General features: G+C 35.2%; 3 protein-coding genes across 3 annotated transcripts; 1 reads left to right on the forward strand and 2 right to left on the reverse strand.

The window, feature by feature from the left end:
- The first annotated feature begins 6,272 nt into the window (after positions 1-6,272).
- On the forward strand, positions 6,273-10,904 carry LOC143550231 (uncharacterized). The gene is made up of 10 exons (XM_077040924.1): positions 6,273-6,552; positions 7,603-7,646; positions 7,790-7,892; positions 8,129-8,255; positions 8,437-8,516; positions 8,612-8,968; positions 9,068-9,302; positions 9,398-9,668; positions 9,959-10,318; positions 10,398-10,904. The coding sequence occupies exons 1-10, from the start codon at positions 6,279-6,281 to the stop codon at positions 10,674-10,676; spliced, it is 2,130 nt and encodes a 709-aa protein (XP_076897039.1). The 5' UTR covers positions 6,273-6,278; the 3' UTR covers positions 10,677-10,904.
- Positions 9,074-15,268, reverse strand: LOC143550230 (nucleotide-sugar uncharacterized transporter 2-like). Its single transcript, XM_077040923.1, has 8 exons — positions 15,106-15,268; positions 13,007-13,158; positions 12,730-12,938; positions 12,545-12,638; positions 12,291-12,457; positions 11,263-11,433; positions 10,949-11,186; positions 9,074-9,181 (listed from the first exon to the last, which is right to left on the reverse strand). Exons 1-8 carry the CDS (start codon positions 15,188-15,190, stop codon positions 9,155-9,157), a joined length of 1,143 nt encoding a protein of 380 aa, XP_076897038.1. The 5' UTR covers positions 15,191-15,268; the 3' UTR covers positions 9,074-9,154.
- Positions 15,269-16,210: 942 nt separating this feature from the next.
- On the reverse strand, positions 16,211-20,472 carry LOC143550223 (uncharacterized). The gene is made up of 6 exons (XM_077040919.1): positions 20,203-20,472; positions 18,908-19,255; positions 18,550-18,773; positions 18,322-18,468; positions 18,006-18,230; positions 16,211-17,287 (listed from the first exon to the last, which is right to left on the reverse strand). Exons 1-6 carry the CDS (start codon positions 20,464-20,466, stop codon positions 17,041-17,043), a joined length of 1,455 nt encoding a protein of 484 aa, XP_076897034.1. The 5' UTR covers positions 20,467-20,472; the 3' UTR covers positions 16,211-17,040.
- Positions 20,473-25,400: the final 4,928 nt, after the last annotated feature.

Below are 25,400 nucleotides of genomic sequence, written 5' to 3' on the forward strand. Positions count from 1 at the left end.
TCTGTGTGAGAATATCGCTTATAAATAATGAATGCACTCAACAAGTGAGTGTTATAGGTTGTCTCAAGAGCAACCCAGATGTAGACCAACCATTCTAAAATGTACCCAAGTCCAATGGAGTAAGCAAACCAATCTTGGCAAACCCAAATATTAAGGAAAGCCGTTATGCCCACTACTCACCTATAAATAATTTGCTTCTCCCCAACATTTAGGAGGTGGTTTTCTTCCCCAATGTTCTCTCGTGCTCATATTATTTACATATATATGTCTATAGTATTATATAGATTACTGGCTTTCGGTCTTTGACCCCTTATGACAGGTTTTATGTTTTGCATAACTGAGTCGAGACGGAGTAGACGACTGTGGTTGTGTTCATTTTCTTTACAAGAGAGCATTTACTCGGATTTAAATCAGATCGATTTATTTTCTTTACAAGATTTGGCGAGCGGTGAGCAAGCCAAGTGTTTCAGCAGTCGTCTCCTCTGTAAGAGAGGAATTAAGTAAAATGATTTCCCTCTGATCAAAGTCATTATAGGAAGAGAAAGTAGGATCGGTCACAATTTTTTCATCAGTGATAAGGGTGGCTTGAGGCTGAAGAGGTAAAGCATCGATATGATTTAGTAGTTTTTGATAGGTGAAAAGAGAAAATATATGCTTACACCATAGAAGATAGTTTGAGGATGATAGCTTAATTGTAATCATGTGAAGAAGGTGCTCACAGAAAGCTCGCATTCTAATGTTTATGATGTAGTGGTTACCATTGTGAGATCCCAAGAAGTAACCGATTAGGGTTTAATAGGGGAGGTAGTGGCGGTAGAAATATAGTGAGAAAATATTAAATGTCCGATACCATGTAGAATATTGGTTAATCGACCTCAACAAAATATTAAGGGTTGAGAATGCAGTATATAATCGGTCGATATAACAATCAACTCCTAAAATTAATGAGTTTAACATACTTAAAGATAATACAAAATTCATTGCACTATTAACTAATAACATGGTAACAAAGAGTTTTATGATCAGCTGCTTAAACAATATACAAGGTTTACATCCGACATATAGTCTGGTACTGAAAAAATAGAAGTTGAGCTAGAAGCACGCTTGCTCAACAAATTGTACCTTAGAAGAAAACATTGCACTCAGGATATGATTGAGATTGGTGATGTAATTGTGCTTGAGTCGAAGATTGTGGATATAGATAGTATATTTAGAAGAAGAGCATTTATGTATCCAAAGCAAAAAGCAAAAGGTAAGAACTAACCAACGTATGCTAAGAGATAGATATGAAAGCCATGGGTGGACCATATTTAAGATACATTGAGAAACTAAGTCTGAGTAAATATGAAGAGCAGCACATTGGTGTAGAGATGCTTAAAGTGGATTTAGTGCGTAACATGTGCAACAAGTTCGGACAAGTAGAGATACACACCTTATCAAGGCTCGCCAACTTAATATCAAATAGAAAGTAGCATGTAGCACACCTGGGGTATGGATTCCTGTCAATCATTCATCTTCTTAATAAAAGTAAGAAAACTTAGATCTTTGATATATGGTATACCTTTGTTTTGAATGATAAGCTTTTACAAGAAGTAATAATTTACGTGCCTGTGTTGAATTCCGTTAATGGGTTTGAAGCTGTTTATGGACCGCTTTAAAAGTTTGTTTAAAAAAATAATAATTTAGTAGCCCTAAAGTTTCTTTAAATAAAAATTTAAGGGCTATAGGTGTCGAACCTATAACCACATTTTTAAAAAAGAAATTAATTTAACAACTAAACTTAAATTAATTGATGTTTTATATCTGATTGTCAGGGTGTGCAAAACTTAATGCTGGACCCGACCCGACCCGTAGAAGGACCGACCTTACAAAGTATATAACTTAATGAACGGACCTTATGACATATATTGGGCTTCCATTTTTCCTCAAGTTGGTTTACCGACCCTTTGCGATAGACCTAAACCGATTTTTGGTTCCAATTCATATCATATCATATCATCTCATGTCTTCATTAGGTATGTATTTTGATAAAGTTTTATTCATATTCTTTTAATCTTCGATTACCAATCATTTACCTATTTTTTTAATTGGAAGATGATTCAAATGTTTAACTGTTTAGAACCACATTGTTTTGCATTTTTAGTGACTAATTGAATAATATATGTTGAATTATTGCTTGATTGAATTAGCACTCCGAGTGTTCGATGAAATGTCTTATATTTTAAATAATTGTTTGATTTAATTTAGCACTCCGAGTGTTCAATGAAATAATGTCTGAATGAAGTTATCCATGTATTCACCTGCTAGATCATTTAATTTAGTTTTCCTGATGGTTTAATTGTTGTTGGTAATTAACGTTTGAATGGGCAAGCAGGATCTCAAACTCATTGACTAATTTTTTTTCGTATAAACATATCGTGAAAGCATAAAATTGGTTTTTTGGGCTCAGTCCCAACTCGAGACCGATTCACAGCAATTATCAGGGGACGACTCTGGCCTCGCTTTTGTTTTTCGTCTCCTAGACCTAGATTTATTTTTGTATTATTGGGACGACCCAAACCTCGCTTTTCCAGATCCCCGTGAAGTCTATTGCATCAAAATTGGTCTGCTACAAACGACCAACAAGTCTGTTAAGCCATCGAGCTTCAGGAGGCTCATGACACATGCATCCATTTTGTTAAAAAAAAACGCGCCATAGTTTTGTACACAAAGATACAAAAAATACCAAATATATTCACTTGTTACATATATAAAATTCTTTGAAATTTACAAAAGTCAAATATGAAGTCAGACTCAAGAGATCGAGTTTGATTTTTCCATGTTTGAGAGTATTAGGAAAATCTTTAGAAAACTCCGGTGGCCCGGAATGCATTGCCAATCGCACTACCCACAAGTGAAAAACAACTAAACAACAAAGACTCATAAAAAAGAACAAAATATTTCATTTTATCCTTTAAATGTTACTAGCTTTCTTTGTTCCTTCAAGTTGACCATTAATAAACGAATAAAGAACATGACCAAGTAATTTCACATAACGAATTGTTTTAAATTCATCATGAAGGAACAAATCATTTAACTTCAATGCTGCTGGTAAAAGACAATATTATTATGTGATGATCCAAAGTCCAAACCATTTGAGATTAAATTTACCGGTCCCAAAAAGACCAGAAAGTAAAGTTCTTTTACCTTACAAATACCATATATAATCAATCACCTTTTGTACAGCAGCCTCAAAATGGTACGTACACTATTTTTTATTTGAACAAGTTACTAAGTTATACAATAACTTTGTAAAACGTCAAAGCTTGAAGCCATTAAGCTTGCAAAGCCCTCCATGATCTAGAACCTAAAGATACATGCAACATGCCAACATGGGGACCCTGATTGAAAACAGAAGGTTGGTTCGAAAATTTTTAGGTGCTGTACCAGAAAAATCAGTAGCAAATACGCATCAATAACATCCAACAACCTGATCAAAACTTTTAATTGCTCAAAATCCCGAAAATCGGTTAAAACCACAAACGATCAACAAAACATCATCCAAGCCTAGATAACTAGAGTTTTTTAGCCAACAATCATGTTTAACACTAACAATTCAATGAAATCAGTAGCAAACATTCAACTAAATCATGAATTTATGCAAAAGAAAACGTTAAACCGAACCCAGGATTCGCTTAATGATAATAAACAAGCTCTGGTCTTCAATCTTGATCAATAATAGCTTCTCCTTCTTCAAAATCGTCCTAGGGCAGAAGGTTTGGCGGCTGGAGCCTGGAGGTGTGTTATGACGATTAGGGCTCGTAAAAGTGTTCAAACAGACTTTCCAAAATTCGTTAGCCGACATATAAGTCCCCCACACATCGCAGGGAACACTTTTCTTTGTTTTGCGACGTGCTCCCGACAAAATAATAGGGGGCTTGTAATTTCCGAGAAACCGGTCCCTCGCGCGTCGTGGGGGACAAAGCCACACCCCCATGACGCGCCAAGGGGAGGGGGTGTTTCTAGTCCATAATCTTTTTATTCTTTATTCTTTTTGCCTCGTGATTCGTGCCGTTCCCCGTAGAAGCGGGTTTTCGGTTTTTTTTTGCCTTGTTTCGCTCCTTTCACGCACGGGTACTTGTGAACATGAGAATCCATAAATACGTACTAATTTTAACATACAAACACTATAATTTAACACGATTTCCTATTAAAACAAGTGCGAAAATAGATGAGTTTTGCAACAAATCAGTAGGTTGATGGATAAGTAGGTTGATGGATAAGTATAGAGAGAGAAACAAGATCTGCATATGGTGTTCATTAACCTAGAAAATGCGTACGACAATGTGCCACATAGATTAATTTGGAAGTGTAAGGGGCTAGAGGGGTTTCTAAAAAGTATATATACATAATTAAAGATATGTATGATAGGAAAAAAAAGTGTGTCGTTTGGGGATATGAACTTCTTCCTTGTGGATATATGACTCCATCAAGGGTCCGCACAAGTCCTTTTCTTTCCGCATTTGTGATGGACGAGCTGAAAAAGTTGATCCATAAGGCAGTTATGTGGTGTATGCTTTTCGCTTGCGATATTGTCTTTGATATGGAAAACAATTAAGCCAATATAGTTTGAGTTAGAGATTAGAGGAGCTGAGAGTTGCTTCAGAGAGAAAATGCTTAAGGTTTAATTGTTCCAAGAAGAGTATCGGCATTGAGGGTCAAGTGGTTCTGTAGAAACCCAAGTTCAGATATCTAGAACCGTTTCTTCATCATGATGGGAGCGCAGAGAGACGTAGTAGTTAGCACATCGGATTCAGGCTGGCTAGTGTAGGTGGAGTAGGGCTTTATTTGACAAGAATTTTCCAACTAAACTAAAAAGGAAGTTTTATAGGGTTGTATTTCAACCAGCTATGTTATTTGGTACAGACTGTTGAGCACAAAGAAGACACAAACGTGCAATATTAGAGTTGAGGATACTAAGGTGGATGCTAATGTGTTATACTTGTTGCCCCATTGATGTTCAAATTGCAGGTTTAGTGTGCTAATTTGAAGCTATAAATGTTGATTTAATACGTTAAATTTGTTGCTACAATTTACATGCCAAAATAAGTAGGTATGTAAATAAAACGAGTGAGTTTAAAAGTAAAAGAAAAATTAAAAAGTGGGCTACAAAGTTCTACCCAACGTATGTTAGCATACGCTAGTTGGGTGTTATTATTTGCCAATGTGCCCTTGCCAAGGCAGCGTAGGTTAATGTGTTATACTTGTTGCCCCATTGATGTTCAAATTGCAGGTTTAGTGTGCTAATTTGAAGCTATAAATGTTGATTTAATACGTTAAATTTGTTGCTACAATTTACATGCCAAAATAAGTAGGTATGTAAATAAAACGAGTGAGTTTAAAAGTAAAAGAAAAATTAAAAAGTGGGCTACAAAGTTCTACCCAACGTATGTTAGCATACGCTAGTTGGGTGTTATTATTTGCCAATGTGCCCTTGCCAAGGCAGCGTAGGTTACGTTGATCTGCAAGTAGCTAACGTGTTGGACATTGTTTCACTTCAAAACTTGAAAATCTCAACACTGAGTTTAGCATGTTATTTATATGCAATCTTATATGTTGGTAATATTAATTGTGGTTTTGTAATTTCTTAAGTGAAATCCGGAGTAGAAATTGGGAAGTTGAAGACAAAGCACTTAAGGAACACACATCATTCAGTTGGAGAAAAGTTTGTTAAAATGAACTTATATCCATAAAAGATTTATTATTGTGTCATTATTGTTCTACATAAAAATTATTATTATTATTATTATTATACTTTAGTTTAAAAGGTGCAGTGGTGCCACAATTCATTTTTAGATTATTTTAATATGTTAATTTTACGAAATTAATTTTTAGGTTTAGTTTCGGCACTGTAACAACTCTAACTAATACCAACCGACATTGTATCGACTCGTCACTGCAACACCTGAGTTTAGCCAACCGAACAAACATGTTATTTTTTTTAAACATAACCCATACAATTACCATCACCATCACCATCACCATCACCATCACCATCACCATCCTAAACACTTACTAGTTTACTTTCAAATTTCTAACCAAAGACCGTAACAAACCTAACCTATACCAATCAAATTCGCGTCAATAAATGATAATGATAACAATTATTATTAGTCTTCATAAATACAAGATAACAATTATGAAATCAAAATGAGTTCCCATATATAAATAATATATATCAACCCACCCTCTGACCGCCCCTCTCCTCCAATACCAAAATCTTTCATTTTCCACCCGTCATGTCCACCACCGGCGGCGAGTCTAGGGTTTCCATTCCGACCACCGTCCGCCACGTCATCCACCAGCTCTCCAAAACCCACAAGCACACGGACCAGTTCCTGTACAGCACCCTCCAGGACTCCGCCATGGACCCCACCGAAGCCACCCGCCGTCTCAACATGGTCCACCACATCCAAGAGATCGCCGGAAAACACAGCGTCGAGGATGTCTATACAATGCTTAAGGACTGTAATCTTGATGCCAATGAAGCTGCTCAGAGGCTATTGTATATTGGTATATATATATTTTTTTAATTTTTTATTTTTTAATTTTTTATTTTATTTTATTTAACCCTAGCTGTTTGATTTTATTTTAACCCCATTTAAGTTGGGATTTAGGCTTTAATGTTTTAATCATTCATGGGTTTTGATTGTATGGTTCTGTAGTACTGCATACTCTTCCCTCTATTATTATTACTATTATTTTTATTATTATTATTATTATTGTTATTATTATTGTGTGAATTTTATTTTATTTTTTTAATGGTTTTGGTTGCTAATGTTGACACTGTGGTAGAACCTGATATGGGAATGTGTTCTTAAATGGTATCTGTGTCCGACTTTGTGATCGGGTCATATACTTGTGTTTTGACTACATTTGTATTATCAATCATTTTACATTCATGATTTGATTAAGGGCTTACGAACAAACCGTTATTTAAGTGTTAAATGTTGTGACTTGTGAGAATCTTGTTGATTATTGTGTGAAATGGTTTTACTTATATTTATTCTTTTGGTTATTAATAGGATTTGGTATGAGAATGTGCTCTGTGTTCTTACTTCATTTATGGTTGAATGTCGGTTGCTCTACGGGACTATGTTGTCAATAATGGTATTGGTATCTTTATATGATTTTGTTGATTGGGTCGTATATATGTGTTGGACTGCATTTATATTTTCACTCATTTTACAAACAAGATGCTATTTAGGTGTTAAATGCTGTAACTTGTGAGAATCTTGTTTAGTTTATTCTGTGAAAAGCAATTGGTTTTGGTTGTTAATGTTGACACTGGTAATTGCATAGGGGAAAAGGTAGAACCTGATATGGGAATGTGTTCAGTGTTCTTACTTCTCTTATGGTTGAAAGTCGGTTGTTCCACGTGACTTTCCTGTTAATAATGGTGTCTGTATATGATTTTGTTGATCCAGTTGTATATGTGTTTTGACTATATTTGTATTTTAACTCATTTCACGAAACAAGATGTTATTTAAATGTTAAATGATGTGACTTGTGCAAATCTTGTTTAGTTTATTCTTTGAAAAGTGATTGTTTTTTTTTTTGCAGATACTTTTCACGTGGTTAAAAAGAAACATGACCGGAGAAAAATCGTAAGTTGTGCAATGGTGTTTTCTCTCATGTATCTGTTTTAAAGTTTTAATTAATGTACAAGTTGCAATTTTAATGAAAGAAAGGTTCTTTAGTTTTCTTGATGGCATGACAATTCATTAGTTGTTTCTGCAATTTTGTTTAGATAAGCAGTGAGGGTTCTCGAGAGAATATGCAGACACGGGGTAATCAATGGAGGGGAGATAAGGGTGGGCGAGGGACTTTCTACTCATCGAAAGTTTTTGAAGGTATGATTACAATCTTACATTAAAATAACTTTCATGTGCTGTACAGCGGTTAGTATTTCAACTCTATGTAACGTGTAGAGTCATGGTTTTGTTTTATTTGTAAACTCACATATAATAGTGGTTCACATTTCAACTGCACATGACAATATATTCATGTTTATGACGTATTTTTCTTTATATTTTCGAAATTTGTTTACACTTTGGATTATTGAAATTATGTTGACTTGTCATTTCAGATGTTGGAGGTGGGAGGAATTCGAGTTCAGGGAAGGAGCATGGTGCTATGAATCGCGTAGAGAGGGTTTTGAGGCCACCCTTCCAGGGTCAAACTGGAAAAGAAAACAATGTTGTACATGTGTCAAAGTAAATTTCATCTCAACTATCAATGTTTATATATAAACACATCATTTGCAATTTTTTGTTACTTTGTTTAGTGCTCTTTATTTTATGGGTGGCATGATAGGGTTGCCTTGAAAATAAGTGTTTGTTTGTTTTTTTATTTATTTATAACTAATTTACTCATTTGACATCATACTTTTTACAGTTCTCGTGCCAAGGCCAATGTTACACCAGCTCTATCTAATGGGAATCACAACCATAAGCATGCATCTGAATCCCCTGCAGGTACTGTCAATGTTTAACTTATTAACTAATTATATTTAATACAGTTCTCCATTTCACTAACTTCTTGGCTTTTTATTACTACTTTGGTGCTTTAAATGTCACATCCTCTGCTTCAGATCATGCTATGGTTTCATCTCAGAACACAAAACACATATGCGCCGTGGGTATGATAAAATGTGAGATTGTGAAACGTAGTGGTTCTAATGAATCAAATGCAAGAAGTCCAGCTGGCACGAAGTTAAGTGCTGATCAGTTAGGCACCGCTACCACTGCTACCATACCTGATGTCACAAAAGCTGCAGATGCTGAGCTAAAATCTGTTGTAGCTGAAAAGAAACAGATCTCAGAATCTTTGCAGCCTGTTTTGTTGTCACCCCCAGACAGTTCACAGGTTGTTAATTCTATTCAGGATAATCAGCAGCCTGTTCAGTCATTGAACGAGCCTCTAAAAGGTAATTGCTTTTTTGTTCTTATTTTTATGTAGGAGTTCATATATTGTCATAGATATTAACATATTTATATTTTCTCTGCTTTTGTAGATACAAGTTCAGTTTCTGAAGAAGAGTCTGAATTGACTATATCAACTCCAAAACGTGATGTGATGGTTGAAAAACCGACCTTATCTTCTCACCAAGCCGTTATTTTTCCTGATCATTTACAAGTCCCTGAAAATTATAAATGCCAGTTCATATTTGGAAGTTTAGATGCTACTGATGATGACTGCAAACCTATTTCTGTGACCGAGTCAGTTCAGCAAAATGAAGTTGCAGAAAGACCTTCTTTGTGGTAAGATTAGATGCTTGGTTTCTTTCATTAACTTTTTTGCTTCTATTATCTTTATTAAAATGTTTTTGATGTTTTCAACTTTTTGTTGGTGGCAGCAATGGAATCGCTTCAATAATAGCTCAAGAAGGTGAAATTCACGATCGTGTTTTCGAAGATGTATTGCCTTCAGAAGTTAGCAATATCCCATCTGATTCTTCTGCTATAATATCCCATCTGATTCTTCAGAACGTGGATATAGCCCCCCTTCCCCCTTCAACCGGATTCCAGAATCTTCCAATTCTTCCAACAAATAGGGACTATTATGGTTATCTGCCACCTCTGGTGGGACCACATTTTGTTCAACTTGATGCACCTGACCTACAGCAGGCAAGTTTGTTCTAGAACTTCAATATTGCAGTTATTTAGGTTTTTTATTGCAGGTATTTAGCTTTTTAAGGCTACTCACTTAGGTATCTTAGGTTATTTACTTATGCTTTTAAGGTTATTTACTTGTGTTTTTTAAGGTTATCTACTTATGTTTTTAAGGTTATCCACTTATGGTTTTTAAGGTTATTCACTTGTTTTTTTAAAATTATCCACTTAGGTTTGTAAGGTTATTCACTTTAACCTTTTAAGGTTATCTACTTATGTTTTGTGGCAACTGTTAATGTATGCAGAATGGAAACTCGCAAGCTGTAACTGTAGCAGGTCAACCGCCTGCAACACAACCTGCAATGGCGGGCCAGAGTTCTGTAGCATTATCTCCACCTTTGTTTCCTTATTTCAGACCATATCCAAACTACATTCCATATAATCCATATTTCCCACATATGTATTTGCCACAAACCGCTCACTTGTTGAACCATGGTGTATTCCCTCAGCCGCCGCCACCTGCCTCCAATGCCCATCATTTGCAGGCGGCAGCAGCAGCGGTGAAAACACCCACCCCTTCACAAAACAAACACGAAAGTAATGAAGATATTACATCTGAAGCAAATGATGATGGTAGTGTTTCAACGGTTCAACAGACTCAACAGGTTTGTTCTTTGTAAGGTGTAACTTATTTTCTTTAATTTTTTTATCAAGTTCTATATGCATTGAATATTTGAATTGCAGGTTGAAGATTTACAAGCTCGGGCTCATGCACCGGTTCATGATTTACATAACATGTTGCCAAATTATTTCTATACCTACCCTCAAGGACAACACATGGCTGCCTTTTCACACTTACAAGCTGCTGCACTTTATCATTCTTTGACCGGTCAATCCATCATACCACCGCCACTCATGTATCAACCACCGCCCACTGGTGCCACCATTGAACCACATCAACCACCGCATGCACCACAGGTTATCCATCAAGACACGGTGTTAGTGAACACAGGGACTGGTTGACAGTAGGTTTTGCTTCATGGTCAAGTATCTTTTTGGAAGGAGAAATAGAATATATTTTGTCTGTGACCCAATTTGTATATATACAAAGTTTGGGCCATTGTGATTTTAAAAAACCCTAGAGCATATTTTTAGGTTATTAGACATCTCTTGTTTTTTTTTTTTTTTACTAAATGAAGGTAGGAGGCATTTATGAGGGAAATTGTGCTTGTGAAAGTTTTCTAGTGAGAATGGGATGTTAGAACTTAAAAGGCTCGATTATTGTCATATCATACACCGTTAATGGTTGTCTTTTCATTTTGATCGTCAAATGTTTGCTTTGAAGTCTGAATATTGGTGTCTTGAGTCTTGTTTATACTAAGCGATGTGTAAATCGACATCCCACAAATTGCGACAAAAGCGCCACAAATGCTTGCGTAACCTGGATCTGACTTGAAGAGCAAGTAACCACCAAGAAGGATGACACAAGTCTTGAATTGCCCTAATACAACATGTGATGTTGCTGATGTTGCTCTGCATTAATAAAAAGGATTACTGAGTTGACTTGGTTTTGGAATTGTATTTGAGTTGGCTCGGTCGTTTTGCTTACCCGAGAGCTAAGGCTCCAGACCATTGCAGGAGGAAGCCCAGGAGTGCAGAGATGAGAATTGCAGTGGTGGTGTTGAGGTTCCATTTGAAGGATAATGCTCCTGGTGGGTCCAGCCATGGCATCAAAGCTACCAAGAAGAATATGGTTATTGGGGTGGTCTTCCACATCAACCTACCAAGGAGAACAACCCTATTTAGACATTTAGACATGATTATTGACCCACTAGTCCGATTTTTATTCACAAAGCCCAGGCTCAAACGAAGTCCGTTTTTCAACCAATCTAATATGTTTAATAAACAGGTAATGTCCGGTTTGACATGTTTATTTAATCCCATGAATTAAACAAGTCGACAAGTGATCGTTTGTGACCTGCTTAATCCACTACCATGATTAACATGCTAATGTGCCTTGGATGATCCACGTCTCAGGGTCAGGTGCCGATAAGCACATTGAACTGTCCATGTGGATGATAACCCTCACAGCCCAGGCACAACGATGCAATTATCAAAGGGCATGCTCTAGCCACCGAGCTAATAGCCCGTCGTGCGAGCACCGGGGGCCCACTATGCCAAAAGCGAGAGAAACCCCATCCCTCTCTTTCCTTTTTTCCGTCCCCATGTCGCTGGTGTGGTGACATGGGGACGAAAAAAGCGGGATCCTATCAACTTGGATTACGTGGTTTAAAGTCTTAACTAGTTTTGTTGTTTTACCTGAATAAATAAAAGAGTTGTTTGTGTCGAATAATTTGACCCGTCAACTTACAAACCTGATTGTTTCTACACCCTTTAGTATCACATATCACATAATATTAATCTGAATAAATTTTCTTCAATTCTCGTGCTTTAATAGTACTGAAAAATAGTTTGTTCTTAATCATTCTCAAATTTTGATTGACAAAATTGAAATATTTCGAATAACATAGTTTGTTTGTGACACTTAAATAATGATTTTCGAAATATGCAACACAAAATGGTCCTTGTTATAAGGACTATATGTCACTTCTGTGCGTGATATATGATACCACTTACGCTAAAGCGGTCCAGTTTGTTTTCTGTTGGAGATTCGACCACAATATTTTGTTTATGGCACTAGGGACTATCCATGCTATCGCTATACAAGCACCAAACATATTGAACTCTAAATTGGTCACGGTTGCAACTGCTACACCTACGGAAACAACTGCTAGCGCGAGTACCTGCCATTATTTTAAAGTCAAATCTATGATGAAGTTGCAGGCACTAGTTTTCTAACGAAAATCCAACTTCTTTTTGTGCAAGCAAACCTTATAAAAAGAAACAATCTTTCTAAAAAGAATGAACTCTGCAACAACAATGGTGGGAGTGATCGCGATTTTAGCCATTTGGTAGAAACCTACACTGCAACATTTGGAAAACAACACATAAGATGTTAAGATATTTATTAAAAACTTAAAAACTGTTTTTGAAATAATAATAATAGGATTTTGACCTGTTATGCTTGAGACTAGTATTGGCCAAGCCAGAAGCAAAAGCCATGACTGCACCCAAAGCAAAGAGAGACGTGAAGGGTGTCGTTTTGGTGGGAGGAGAGGGCGGCAAGAGGGAAAAAGCCTTGAGAACGGCGAGCAGCAGCCATGCAAATGTGTAATGAATTAAGGTTAAAAGGATGGGATAATTAAACCCGACTTTGCCCATCACCTGTAATCATAAAACTTTTATTACAAAAGTTAAGGGTTTAGAGTTCAGGGTTTAGGGTTTTGACTGACCAGTTTATTTCCCATGATGATTCCAATGGAAACCAAGAAATTGAAGGTTAAAGCGACAACAGGGCCGCATAATCTTTGTTGCTGATGTTTGGCTCCTTCGGATGTTCGAAGTTCATTGTAGAGTGATCCTCTAAGTTCTTCTAACGCACGTGCTAACATTAACATTAAAACATAAAATTAGTCTTGATACATAACTTTTGGATTCAAGAAATGAAATGATTCGTTATAATGAATACATGTTTAAGGAACATGTGAGCTAAGGTCCAAATGTCAGTTTAAATTGAACTTGTTAAAACAAGTTGTTGGGATACTATAGGTATTAATTATTGAAGTCCATTGTTGACACGAGTTTCACGAGTCGGTAAATTCGAATTTCAAGCAACTTGATAAAAGTAGCCGTAGACTTAAACGTACAATACTTTTGATTTATATGAAGCTACAATGTCCATAAAATACGAACATAAATGGTGGAGTTTAGCTACCATATTATGCATGACTGATTGCCCTGACACACAACTGAACACGACACTAGTTTTCACAGGTTGACACGAAGATGACTTAATTAATATGAATGTTTATTAATTTCATTTTTTTTTCGTATTGATTCTGAAAATTGCAAATTTACAGTTAAATGTAAAATAAATATTACATATATAAACATATCATGATAAACTATGCTTTACATCATCTAATTAAGTAAATGGGTTAAAGAGGTTTATCTAAAACCAACATGAACTCATTTAAACAAAACCTTAGAAAAGTAAAGATCAGCATAAAAAACTGACATGTAATGATGCAGTTTTGGAAGCGATCAATGACTCGAAAGACTCATGATTAACAAAGACGGTAATTTGAACCGAAGGTTCTAAAAACAATGTTCTTATTTATACTAAAAGAAAAAAAAGATAAACTTAATCAAAAACTATTACGTACCAAAGAAACCCTAACACCCTATTTATACTAAAGAAAACGAGATAAACATGAAAACGAGTCTGTCATCACTTATCAAGCTCGAGCCGGCTCGCGAGCCTAAACGAGTCTGTCATCTATATAATTATAAAATATATATTTAATAATTATTAATTAATATATATAATGTTATGAAAAAATAAATAAAAATAACTAAATAATATATATTATTCTATACGTAAAATTATAATAGAAAAATATATAAAAATAATTATAATTATATAAAAAATAATTGATAAATAGTAAACGAGTCGAGCCCGAGCCGAGCTCAAGCTTGAAAATCTGCTCACGAGCCGAGCTCAAGCTTTGAAAATAGAGCTCGAAACGAGCCAAGCTCGAGCTCTGTGCAAGTTAAACAAGCCGAGCTCGAGCTCGGACTCGGCTCGTTCGTTTGCACCCCTAGTTGAAATGGGGTGGACCCCACAAAAGAAGCTCTGCAGGGCGTTACCCGGCTACCCAATTGGCAAGAAGAAAGGCGGGCCAATGACTCCCCCTTTCACAAATCTCACGCGAGAAGGCTTGCGAATTAGAACTGAGGTTTATTTGGGGAGAAAAAGGACAAAACTGTCCCTCACGTGAAGGACACGCTGATGAGTTTAATGACTAGACTTAACGGGATTAGTGAATTCGGGTTTAATTGCAAGTGAAATTAAACCAGATGGACTAAATTTACAAATTTGAAACTATTGAAATAAATCTACAGATTTTAACAAACCATATGAACAAAATCACAGTTTACTCTTTTACTTGATGCCATCTTTCAATTTTTTTTTGTTTCCACTTTGCGTACAATAAAACTTCAACATATAATTTCTAGTTTAAAATTTTTAACTCAATATTTCATATTTTAGAATCTCGAAAATATGTTTTGTGGTGAAACTCTTTTCTCCAACGTAAAAAAGTGCAACAATAAAAAAAAAATTCCATTTTAAAAACCTATAAATTTAACCTTAAGTCAAAATTAAAGTTCTATATTATACTTTTGAATCATGAAACTGATTTGAGGAAGAATCAACATTCAACAACATAAATTTAAACAAAAAATATCAAAAAACAATTTACCAAATTCAACCATAAAAACACAAACAACAATAAAACTATAATCAAAACAAAGTTAAGATCACTCAAACCTGCTTCCCCTGCATCACTATCTTTTCTTTTCAAGAACGATTTTTGACCAAGAACCGAGTTAATCAATTCCATTCCTCTAAACATCAGGAATTCTGGAATGAAATTACTTAAACCCAAGTTAACATTTTAAGACTTGAACTTGATGCCAATTTAAAAAATTGATGTCAATTTCAAGATTGGGAGGATGTGTAGCAAATCAAACAGAGGTTTTGTTTTTATACTTCCAACTGAATTAAAAAAATTAAATGATGGTTTGCATTTGATTGTTATTTACTCAACTATTATTATAATCTGCACTTTTTTTTTTTTTTTGTTTTTTTAGAAAAGAAGCAATTGATTTCTTATATACCACGTCTAAAGCTGCTGCGTAGTTGACATATTATTGTCGAATGTTCGAGTAGAGTTGTCATCCTTAGGTTGAATCGAATCGGACCTAAAAAGATAAAGTAAATGATTAACTCATAATTTTATATTACTTCGTTTTTTATTTTGAAAAATTGAGGGTATCAACTCATATTGTGAGATGTATAACGCGGGGCGAAAATGCGAGTTCAAATCTTTTAGTTACAATTTACAATGGTGTTTATAAATAAATGTGTTAAATGGTTCGCGTTTGCGGGTCAAATCCAACACAAACCCGGGAATTTGACACGGACCCGAACCTGAAAATAGTGTTAAATTTACATTTTTACAACAAAGAATACAAACTTACGTAAAACAATTGCATTTCAATTATAAAATTTTATGTCAATTTCATTTTTAGATTTAAAATTTGATCTTAGATACCCAACACTTATTACATCATAAAATATTTTTAAAAACTGAAATATAAAATAAATTGGTTAAACGAGTCAATCCGTGAGCCCAACGGGTCAATCCAAACGTGACCCATTTGGCTAAACAGGATAGCGGGTTCAACCTGAAACTGACCCGAACCCCCGTTTATGTCAAACCCAAATTCATGGATTTCATGTTAGGTTCGTGTCATGTCATACATTCACACCCGTATTCATTAACCACTGAAAAAGACTTTAAACTTGAAGCAAACAACTTTATTTATTTATGAATATAGATTGAATGAATAGTTTGAGCACATAGAGGGCGGATCTTGATTCATTGTTATTCGTGGGTTTTTGAGAATTGGGTTTTGAGGGAATTAAGGATGTGATGTATGTTTCTTTTATTCTTAAGCCAACAGCATCATGGGCGAATGTTTAGCAACAACGTAGTTAGCGGTTCAACTAAGAATATTCACCAATACCAACCAAATTGGATCTTGAACACTCATAGCAATTGTTACCTTATTCAATTACCATGGTATCTTTCATATAATAAATCAACTACAAACCTAGTATATCATATCAATGAAATGATAAGCTTGAACTTAATTGCAATGGCAACAGACAACCAACAGAAATTTATGTGGTGTTACAAATAATTTGGATTTTAGAATGCTAGAATATCTACTATTTTGGTTAGCTTCTTACTTAATTTTTAACAAATTCACATTGTATCAACACATTTTTGTTCCATAAAATCATAAGATCAAAATCCAGATATTAACAACCATAATATGGATGCTTACAACGTCTAGGCGTTTGACAATATTCTAAGACGACAAATCAAAGGAAAGACAAATTCTATAAAGCATAAAGGTTAGGATGTCGAATCAAAAGTTAAAGATCTTGAAGGCATTTGGCTCAGAATTTTCAAAAGAACTGAAACATGTCAAAAGTAATTAGAATCTATGACGCGGTTACAAAATAAACCTTTTTAGTGGGGATGGCGGCAGTGTGGCACGCTGATGGTGATTTCAATTCCTTTAGTTGAATTCTTTCCCTGTATTGAAGAGACTATGGTTTCCTTTAAATGAAGAAATTCGAAGTAGTTCATTCCAGTTCCATTACAATGATTTTGGTGAAACAAATGGGCCCTTAAGGAGGATTACCCAAACGGGATTCAAGGTATTCGTTTTCTTTCCTGATGGCATCAAGATCTGCTTGTAGTTTGTCCATGTTTAAACTTTGAGTAGCAATACTTGAAAGCTTAGTTTCAAGATCTGTTTGTTCTCTTCGAGTTCTGTCAGTTGCAAGGATTTTTTCTGAAATTTCTTGAAAACTCTCGTGGATGGTCGTCAGCAAAATGCGAGCTTGCTCTCCTACTTGATCCTTCCTTGCTTCCCTACAAAAGCAAGATTACTGTTAGTACATCGTACAATGTTTCGCAGAAATTACTAGTTCAGCTTCAAAACTGACATCTTTAGATATTATTTTTCAACAAAAATGGGAGGTTCATGCGGGACGGATCAAAATGGGCAAATTATTCACTTGGCTTGACCAGAAATACTTTTTGTTCAAAAAAGTTTCACTATATGCTTTTATAAATCACTAGTGTCAGTTATGATTACCACATTTGAATTATTTTAATAATGAAATATCAAATATGCTTATTTAATTCTCAAAAAAAAAAAAGAAATAAAAAATAAAAAAATTAGGTTGACATGAAACAATTGTTCTCCAACAACTACAAGATCTTAATATGACTATTAAAATTATATTATTTCAAAGGTAAACTAAATATTTTTTGGTAAAATGATTTAAGAGGTTATATGCATAAAAAATACAATTTAGGGGCCTTTTATACTGACCAGCCCGCTTGGGTTGACTCGGAACACCTTTCTCCTATAAATAGATTTGTTTAATATATTGATACACCTTTACTGTACTAAAAATACACTTTTGAGTCTTGATTCATTTGAATACTCTTAAACTCTAGTTGTTTGGCCCATTAAGAGATAAAACGCAACCAAAATCAATCCACTTATATATAAAAATAGCCAAAATTGCCACTCTTTAGCTATAAAATAATATATATGAATGATTTAGATAATGGCGTTTACCTTAGAAGTGTTTCATCTACCACAGCATAAGTCCGATGCAGGCGCTCTTGAATCATGTTGCTCTCCAGTTGAAGATCACGGGTATCTTTTAAAATACGCTCTGTGTCAATATCTTGTTTTCTGCTGTTTTTAGTAATTTCTTTTATCCGCTCAATGTAAGATCTTCTAGTCGCCAATTTGGGCAGCTTCTCAACCTCTGCTGACAAACTGGAAAGTTCCTTTTCTCTGAGTTAATAAAACAAAGCATATGAGCCCGTTGATAATTTCATAAAAGTGAGCAATCTGTATGTGTTAAACACTTATACAATACTTTTACCTTTGATTTGTTTCAGACAATGTAGACTCCAAATCCTGCTCAAGTTTTTTCCACTGTTGATGTTTTTCTTGAGACTCTGGATGTCTTGCACATAAAGCTTCTTCATAGTTTCTTTTCTTCTCTTGTAAAGGATTTATCAAGGCTTTCCTGTCATATGTAACATATATTAATCTTATTTAGATTTAAAGATATGAACAGAATATGGTATTTAGTTTTTCAAACAATTACCATTTTGACTCTATTTCTGCTAGATTGTGCCTCTTTGCATCTATTTGCTTGCTGAGCTGTGTAATGTAGGATTCCAAAGGAGTTTGTTCATCACAAGCCATTTCCATTGCTGCTTTCAACAAATCATGTTGCTCTTCTAATTGTTGTAACATCAATGATTTTGTTTTTATTTCATCCAAACACATATTTTCTTGATTTATTGGAACTTCTGTCTTGTCACTCGTCTGTAAATAGCAAACAAATGGCATTCATCAAAAACAAATATCCAATCATTTTACTCCAATTAGAAAAAAGAAATTGCTTCATTCTCAACTACTTTGCACTAAAATAATACAAAAATTTGCAATTGTATGCTTGCCTGGGATGATTTGTCTTGAAGAGACATAGTTGACTGGTCAAGTTTTTGTTGAACATCTTCCTGAGTATCATCTGCTAAACCTCTACCAGTGACAGCATCTTTATCATATTGAATTGAATGTGATGCCAGTTCATCACTTCTTAGTTTCAGGTCTTCAACTTGAGTGTGCAAGTCCTGTCCCTCATCATCAACTTCATTGATAGATATTTCCCGACTATCAACATTTATGGTTGCAGAGGCCTTATTATCCTTTGTTTCTGGTGATACTGCAGTTCGAGATGATTCAGAGAGCCTCCCAACCAAAAATCTAATCAACTTATACATGTCTTCTTCAGATGGATACAGAAACTGTCGTAAGCAAGAGATATATTCTGTTTCTAAGAATAATTTCACAGCAATAACTATACAATAGTTGAATCTAATTTCATCACTGAAATTCATCATAACTAGCTTCTTCGACTAATCATTCACATGATTTTCAGTCCTAAAATGCAAACTGATGTACATTATGAATCGTATTCATGAGCGAGCTTTAATGCAGTTACACATGCCCATGGTTGCAACAGTAACTAGGCGCTCCCATGGCTGTCGACCGAGGAATTGCGAGTACTCGGGAAGTACTCGGACGTGGTAAATTATAATGAAACTAATTTTTGGGAACTTATATATATGTCAAGTATCAAAAGTCTACTAATATTTATAACAAAATACGTGAATATCAATATAAATAAAAAGGATACATCTTTAAATACTAAAGTATCTAAAATTTGAAGATAATTAACTAAATAAATGATAGTCATTATTTAATATTATAGAAATATGAATTACGTTTAACTTTTTAAAGTAAATAATTGGCTCGAGTTGACCGACTAGATCCAATTGTGGCGAAGGTTGACCACTTTTGATCGATTCCGAGTAACTAGGCGGAGTTAAAGAAAGTCGCCTAGGCATCATACCTTGTAGTGATTACTTGGCGAGTACTCGGCGCCTAGTCGGGAGTTTTACAACCATGCACATGGCAATCAAATTAACCTAACTATGAACTTAACCAAATCTATCACATTATCATTCAATCCACAATCGAATTGAATTTAACAAATCTAAAGTTCCTTCCACCCAAGCACATGCTGACATACAATTATTACTCCTAAAATGCTAACCGATATCAATTGTGAATCAATTCCATAAGTTTCAACGAAGTTACACTTACACATCGCAATCAATTTAACCTAGTTATGAATTTAATTTAATCTATCACGTGAATATTCAATCAACTATCTAAATGAAACTATTACCTTATGGAAGGTGATATCGCCGATATAACCTAGGTCTTTAACAGAAGCTGCGAGAGCAGTGCACAGAGCAAAGCGATCGGCCATAGAGTCCGGTAAAGTGACTGGAAATGAGTCCTCGGAGTTGGATATGATACGAAGCGAGTGAGCACAGATGGAAACCAAGGCTTCCGGCGTTAGATCTTCAACGGAGGAAGCTTCGTTTGGGATCGGAACTCCGAGTTTTGTTAGTGAGTTCAGTAACAATATCTCTTGTGATTCTTCCATTGATTGATTACACTACACACACACGGTCACTAATTATGGAGTCGTCTTGTTTCCATCGTTGGTTGATGTTACGGCCATCTGCTTATTCTCAACGACGTTTGCGAATTTCAATATTGGCAATCATAGCCCTTATACTTATGTTTTCCTTTTTTTGTTTTCGTCCTAAACATGATGATATTGAGAATCACTCAATTAATCTTACCCGACAAAACTATAGGCTGGGTCTGGGAGGGTAGGATATAGACAAACCGTGTCTCTATCTAGTAGAATAGAGAGGTAGCTTCCAGAGAGACTCCCAACTTTAAAACTATATATAAAAAAGACATAAAAGTTCAACGTTAGATCTTTAGTCAGCTATGAAAAACAAAAGAATAAATAATTACGTAGTAGTAGTAGTAACCATAGTCGCACTACTAAATAGATAAATAGTAATAGTGATCATATTTCTGGGCATATGAAGAAAATAATATAAAAATAGTAATGTATTAGTGTATGAAATACTAAATGCAAATAAGAAAACTAGAAAACTTGAATATATATATATATATATATATATATGGAAAAAGATAATCAGCATGACACAAAACAAAATAGGTAAAGAAAATCCCTAAAATCTGTTTCTACCGATTGCTCCTAGAAGTCTTTAACCCTAATCCTATGTCTCCAAGAATTCCTATCCTCAACCATGTCTTTAGAGAGGTGTAGATCCATCAAATCATGTCTAATCCTTTCATCCTAAGTCAATTTGGGTCTACCTCTACCCTTCCTCCCATCTACAGTAATGTTTTCTACGGACCGCACAGGAGCCGTCGACTGTCTTCTGTTCACATGTCCAAACCATCTCAATCTGCCCTCTCTTTTCTTTTCTGATATGCAAGTCACCCCTAGTCTCTCCCGAAAAACGTTATTTCTTATTCGGTCCAACCTAGTATGCCCGCACATCCACCTTAGCATTCTCATCTTTGCTACCTCCAGCTTACGCGCATGTGTCTTCTTGATAGCCCAACAATCTGCTCCATATAACATCGCAGGTCTAATTAAACTACATGTAGAATCGTCCCTTTAGTTTGGTTGGGAATCTCCTATCGCACAAAACTCCGGTGGCTACTCTCCATCTACACCACCCCACCTATACGCGGTGGGCCACATCCTATTTCCTCATCGCTTTGGGCAAAGGAACTTAGATATTTGAACTTCGTTACATGCGGAACCACTTGGCCTTCAATGGTGATCGGTATCTCCTTGTCGTCGTTCACCCCACCAAAGTCACAATGAAGATACTGTCTTTCCGCGACTAATCCTTAAACCTTTCCCCTCTAAAGCTGCTCGCCACTCTTTTAGTCTCCTGTTCAGATCTTGTTTTCGCTCATCAACCAACACAATATCATCTGCGAACATCATGCACCACAGGACTGTCTCCTGAATCGACTTAGACAACTCATCCAAGACTACTGCAAAAAGAAACGGGCTAAGTGTTGACCCTTGATGAAGGCCTACCTCCACGGGGAAGAAGTCAGTATCTCCCATAGGTACACGGACACTAGTTGCAGTCTTGGCATACATATCCATAATTATCTCTATGTATTTCCCCGGGACCCCTTTACCCTCCAAACAATCCCAAAGCAGTTGGCGTGGCACACTGTCATATGCCTTTTCTTGGTCAATGAACACCATATGTAGATCACGTTTTTTCTCCATATACTTTTCCATCAGTCTTCTTAAGATGTGTATCACCTCCTTAGTGGACCGCCCCGACATAAAACCGAATTGGTTAACTGTAACATGAGTTTCCCGTCTAATTCTACCCATGATAACTCTTTCCCATAGTTTCATAGTATAGCTTAGTAGCTTAATACCTCTGTAGTATGAAATTGAGAATCATTCTATGTAAAAAGTAGTGAGGGAACTAGGGATGAATAAATGAACCGGTGCCAGTACGGAATCAGGTACATACTTTTTGAGGTTCTAGGATCGGTACGGTCGATATTTCTTCATAGTGTTACCTTCAATACCGATACTTTAAAGATATTCGATAACGATACTGAGCTCATCCATAGAGGGAACCACAAACCCTTTTTACATATTGTAAGAAACCTTGTGTTTTCTTTAAAACAAAATAATTGCATTTCCTATTAAAAGTTCTCAGAATCTGAATATAGTGAAATTTTATATCTTCAACCTACAAAATCATGTCGTCCTCCATAAAAAAATCATATTGTTCTGAAAGAATTATTTTTTCCCGGTGCAAATTTTTTTAAACAATTTTTGAACTTTACTTTATAGTGTTTGAACTCATGACCTTTTATTTCAGACCTTAACTGTCACACCCTCAAATTTCGACTAACGGAGTTTTACCGCGAGGCGTGTGACATACCAGGATCTAGCTCAAACGTTATACCAAACAACCAAATTAAAATATTCAAAACATTTATTGAAGTCTCATTCAAACATGAGAACACAAAATCCAATCCAAACAATTTAAAGTTTTGCGAAAGCGTAAACTTAAATGGGTTAAAAATAATGACCCATGTGTTCAAACATGCACAACCCATCAAATGTAAATAATGTGCAATAAAAAGTGCATGCGACAAGTGTGACTCCAGACGCATGCAATGCAATCCACTCCTTAGCACATCTAGCAACCTGGGCAAGTATAAATACTCAAGGGTCAACACGAGGTTTGTGAGTTCATAAGTTGTAGTAAAAAAAGTAATATATATAGTATAGATAGTATACGTAGCATCAGTTGTGTTTGTGGATTTAGCACTTTTCAAATATACCAGGCTAGCTAACCCATTTACAAGCTACTAGAAGTTTGAACTATCACACCCCAACCTAAGGCAAAATGCCGGGGCGTGATCCAATTGCTCACAGTTCGAAGATACTATCATACATAAAATGTGACAATATCTAATTAATTATTATATTGAAAGAATACACACAATATCCAAATATAACAAACAATTTAAATACATGAATGTAAGCTCAAATAATGACTATCTTGTTTATATCCTAAGGTCTTGTCTAAGTGTCCAACTTCAATCTTCAATACAAAGCATCCTGCATATGTGTAGAAAATGGAGTTTGTCAATATAAAGTTGAGTGAGATGATCATCAATTTTGACACAACAAACAATTATATAATAAATAAATAATATATGATAAATATTAAATACGCAAACAACACATGTGATAGTAATCAATCAAATCATAACAAAGCAAATATAAACCATAAATACAACCAAAGACAAAACCAAGACTTGCTAGTGTGCCAATGAATCGTTGCCAAGTGAATCGGGCATTGTTACAATGACTAATGTTGTCGTTTTACCTTCGCCAAGCGAATCGGGCTCCGGTTACTAAGACGGTCATATGATCATACTAATGAGAACCCTATACAAGGGGATATGTTGGACCTCTTTGACAATGATAGAATATACACATAAGTAAATAGCAACTAGCAAATAACATTTAATTGATGTTCACAAAATGATTATGTTTGCGAGTTTGTATATAATATATGATAGAAAATATGAGTAAGTACGCATATGTCCCCAAAATGTTTGAAAACAGTAGATAAAAAGGGGAATGATCAAACTCACCTTCGATTAATGACAAGCGATTAATAAATGCGATTAAACGAGCTAACAAATAAGCGAGTCGTCCACTACACGTCGAATGATATAAACGATTAGAATATGGAAGTTTGAGATATGATAATATAAGTAAAAAAAAACTTGTTGCCTCTAGAATCAATCCAAACGGACGATTAGAACTCAAGTTGTGTTACATTTAAGATTTAAGCGAGCTGGTACTGACCAGAATCCGAACAGCGAGTCGGAAGTCGGGTTTTCGTCAGTAGCCTTAAAATTTCGTTACGAGAATAAAAGTCTTCTGGACCGAATGTTGAATTTGATCGTAAGTATGAGAAAACTTAAAGTCAAACTTGTTGACTGTTTTGCCCTTTAACGAGTTTTAAACGAATTGATCAGTCAACACCCTTCAATCACCGAAATTGATTGAAGGTTATTGACTAGGGAATGTATATGAATGAAATCTTAGTTTACAACTTACCTGGAAAGTGAAAGGATCAAGAGATATAACGAGTCAAAGATTCGCACGCATGCAAAGTCAAATGAACAAGCTTGAATCTTCAACCAATAAGCAAAAACCAAAGAAGATGATGAAGGTTGAAGGTAGGTGACGGCTGGAGGGTATCTCTAGGGTTAGGATAAAGGTTTGTGGTAGAGAATTATGATGTGTTTATATCGAGATTACAAAACCGAACTATATTTAGTAAATTCACTCGTTTAGGAAACCGAATACGCATTTAATGATTAAATCAATGAAATAAGTTGTAGATTTCGTTCATGATAAGTATTTTAGAGTATGGACTTGCAAATTTAGTTAATATCTTTTTCTTGGACCTTAATTCACTCGATTATGTCCAAAAATAAGCGATTTAGTTGCTAAAAACAAATTAGGAAACAAAATAAGCTATTTAATTAGAAAATCTGGTACAATAACTAATAAAATTTGGCTTGGACACCAATAAAACGAAATTGGACCAGCCATAATATTTCTTGGAGTTTAAGTTTCGTTAATTTAATCAAAAATAGGAAAGAATTGGCAAAACTAGTCCCTGTAGTTCCTGAAAATGCGATTTTTAGCCGTTTTAAGCTATTTTAAAGGTTTTTAAGGATTATTTGGCATGATTGAAAGCTATGGTATTATAAAATAAGTTAAATACAAGTTTTAATTAGTTTAAAAGATCCGAATTACATTCTCGAATCGGTTTAAACAAATACGAAAAATCCGAGATGTTACATGAACCTAAGCTGACTGTCTGTATGCCTTCTTACCAGGTCTATCACAAAACACTGGCGATATATGTTTGGACAATTTACACCCGTCCACCTCTAGTCGAGTTATAG

The sequence above is a fragment of the Bidens hawaiensis genome, unplaced genomic scaffold (genome assembly GCF_021521415.1).
Source record: "Bidens hawaiensis isolate Kalapana, Puna unplaced genomic scaffold, B.hawaiensis_p1.1 tig00015976_1, whole genome shotgun sequence".
NCBI classification, from domain to species: Eukaryota; Viridiplantae; Streptophyta; class Magnoliopsida; order Asterales; family Asteraceae; genus Bidens; species Bidens hawaiensis.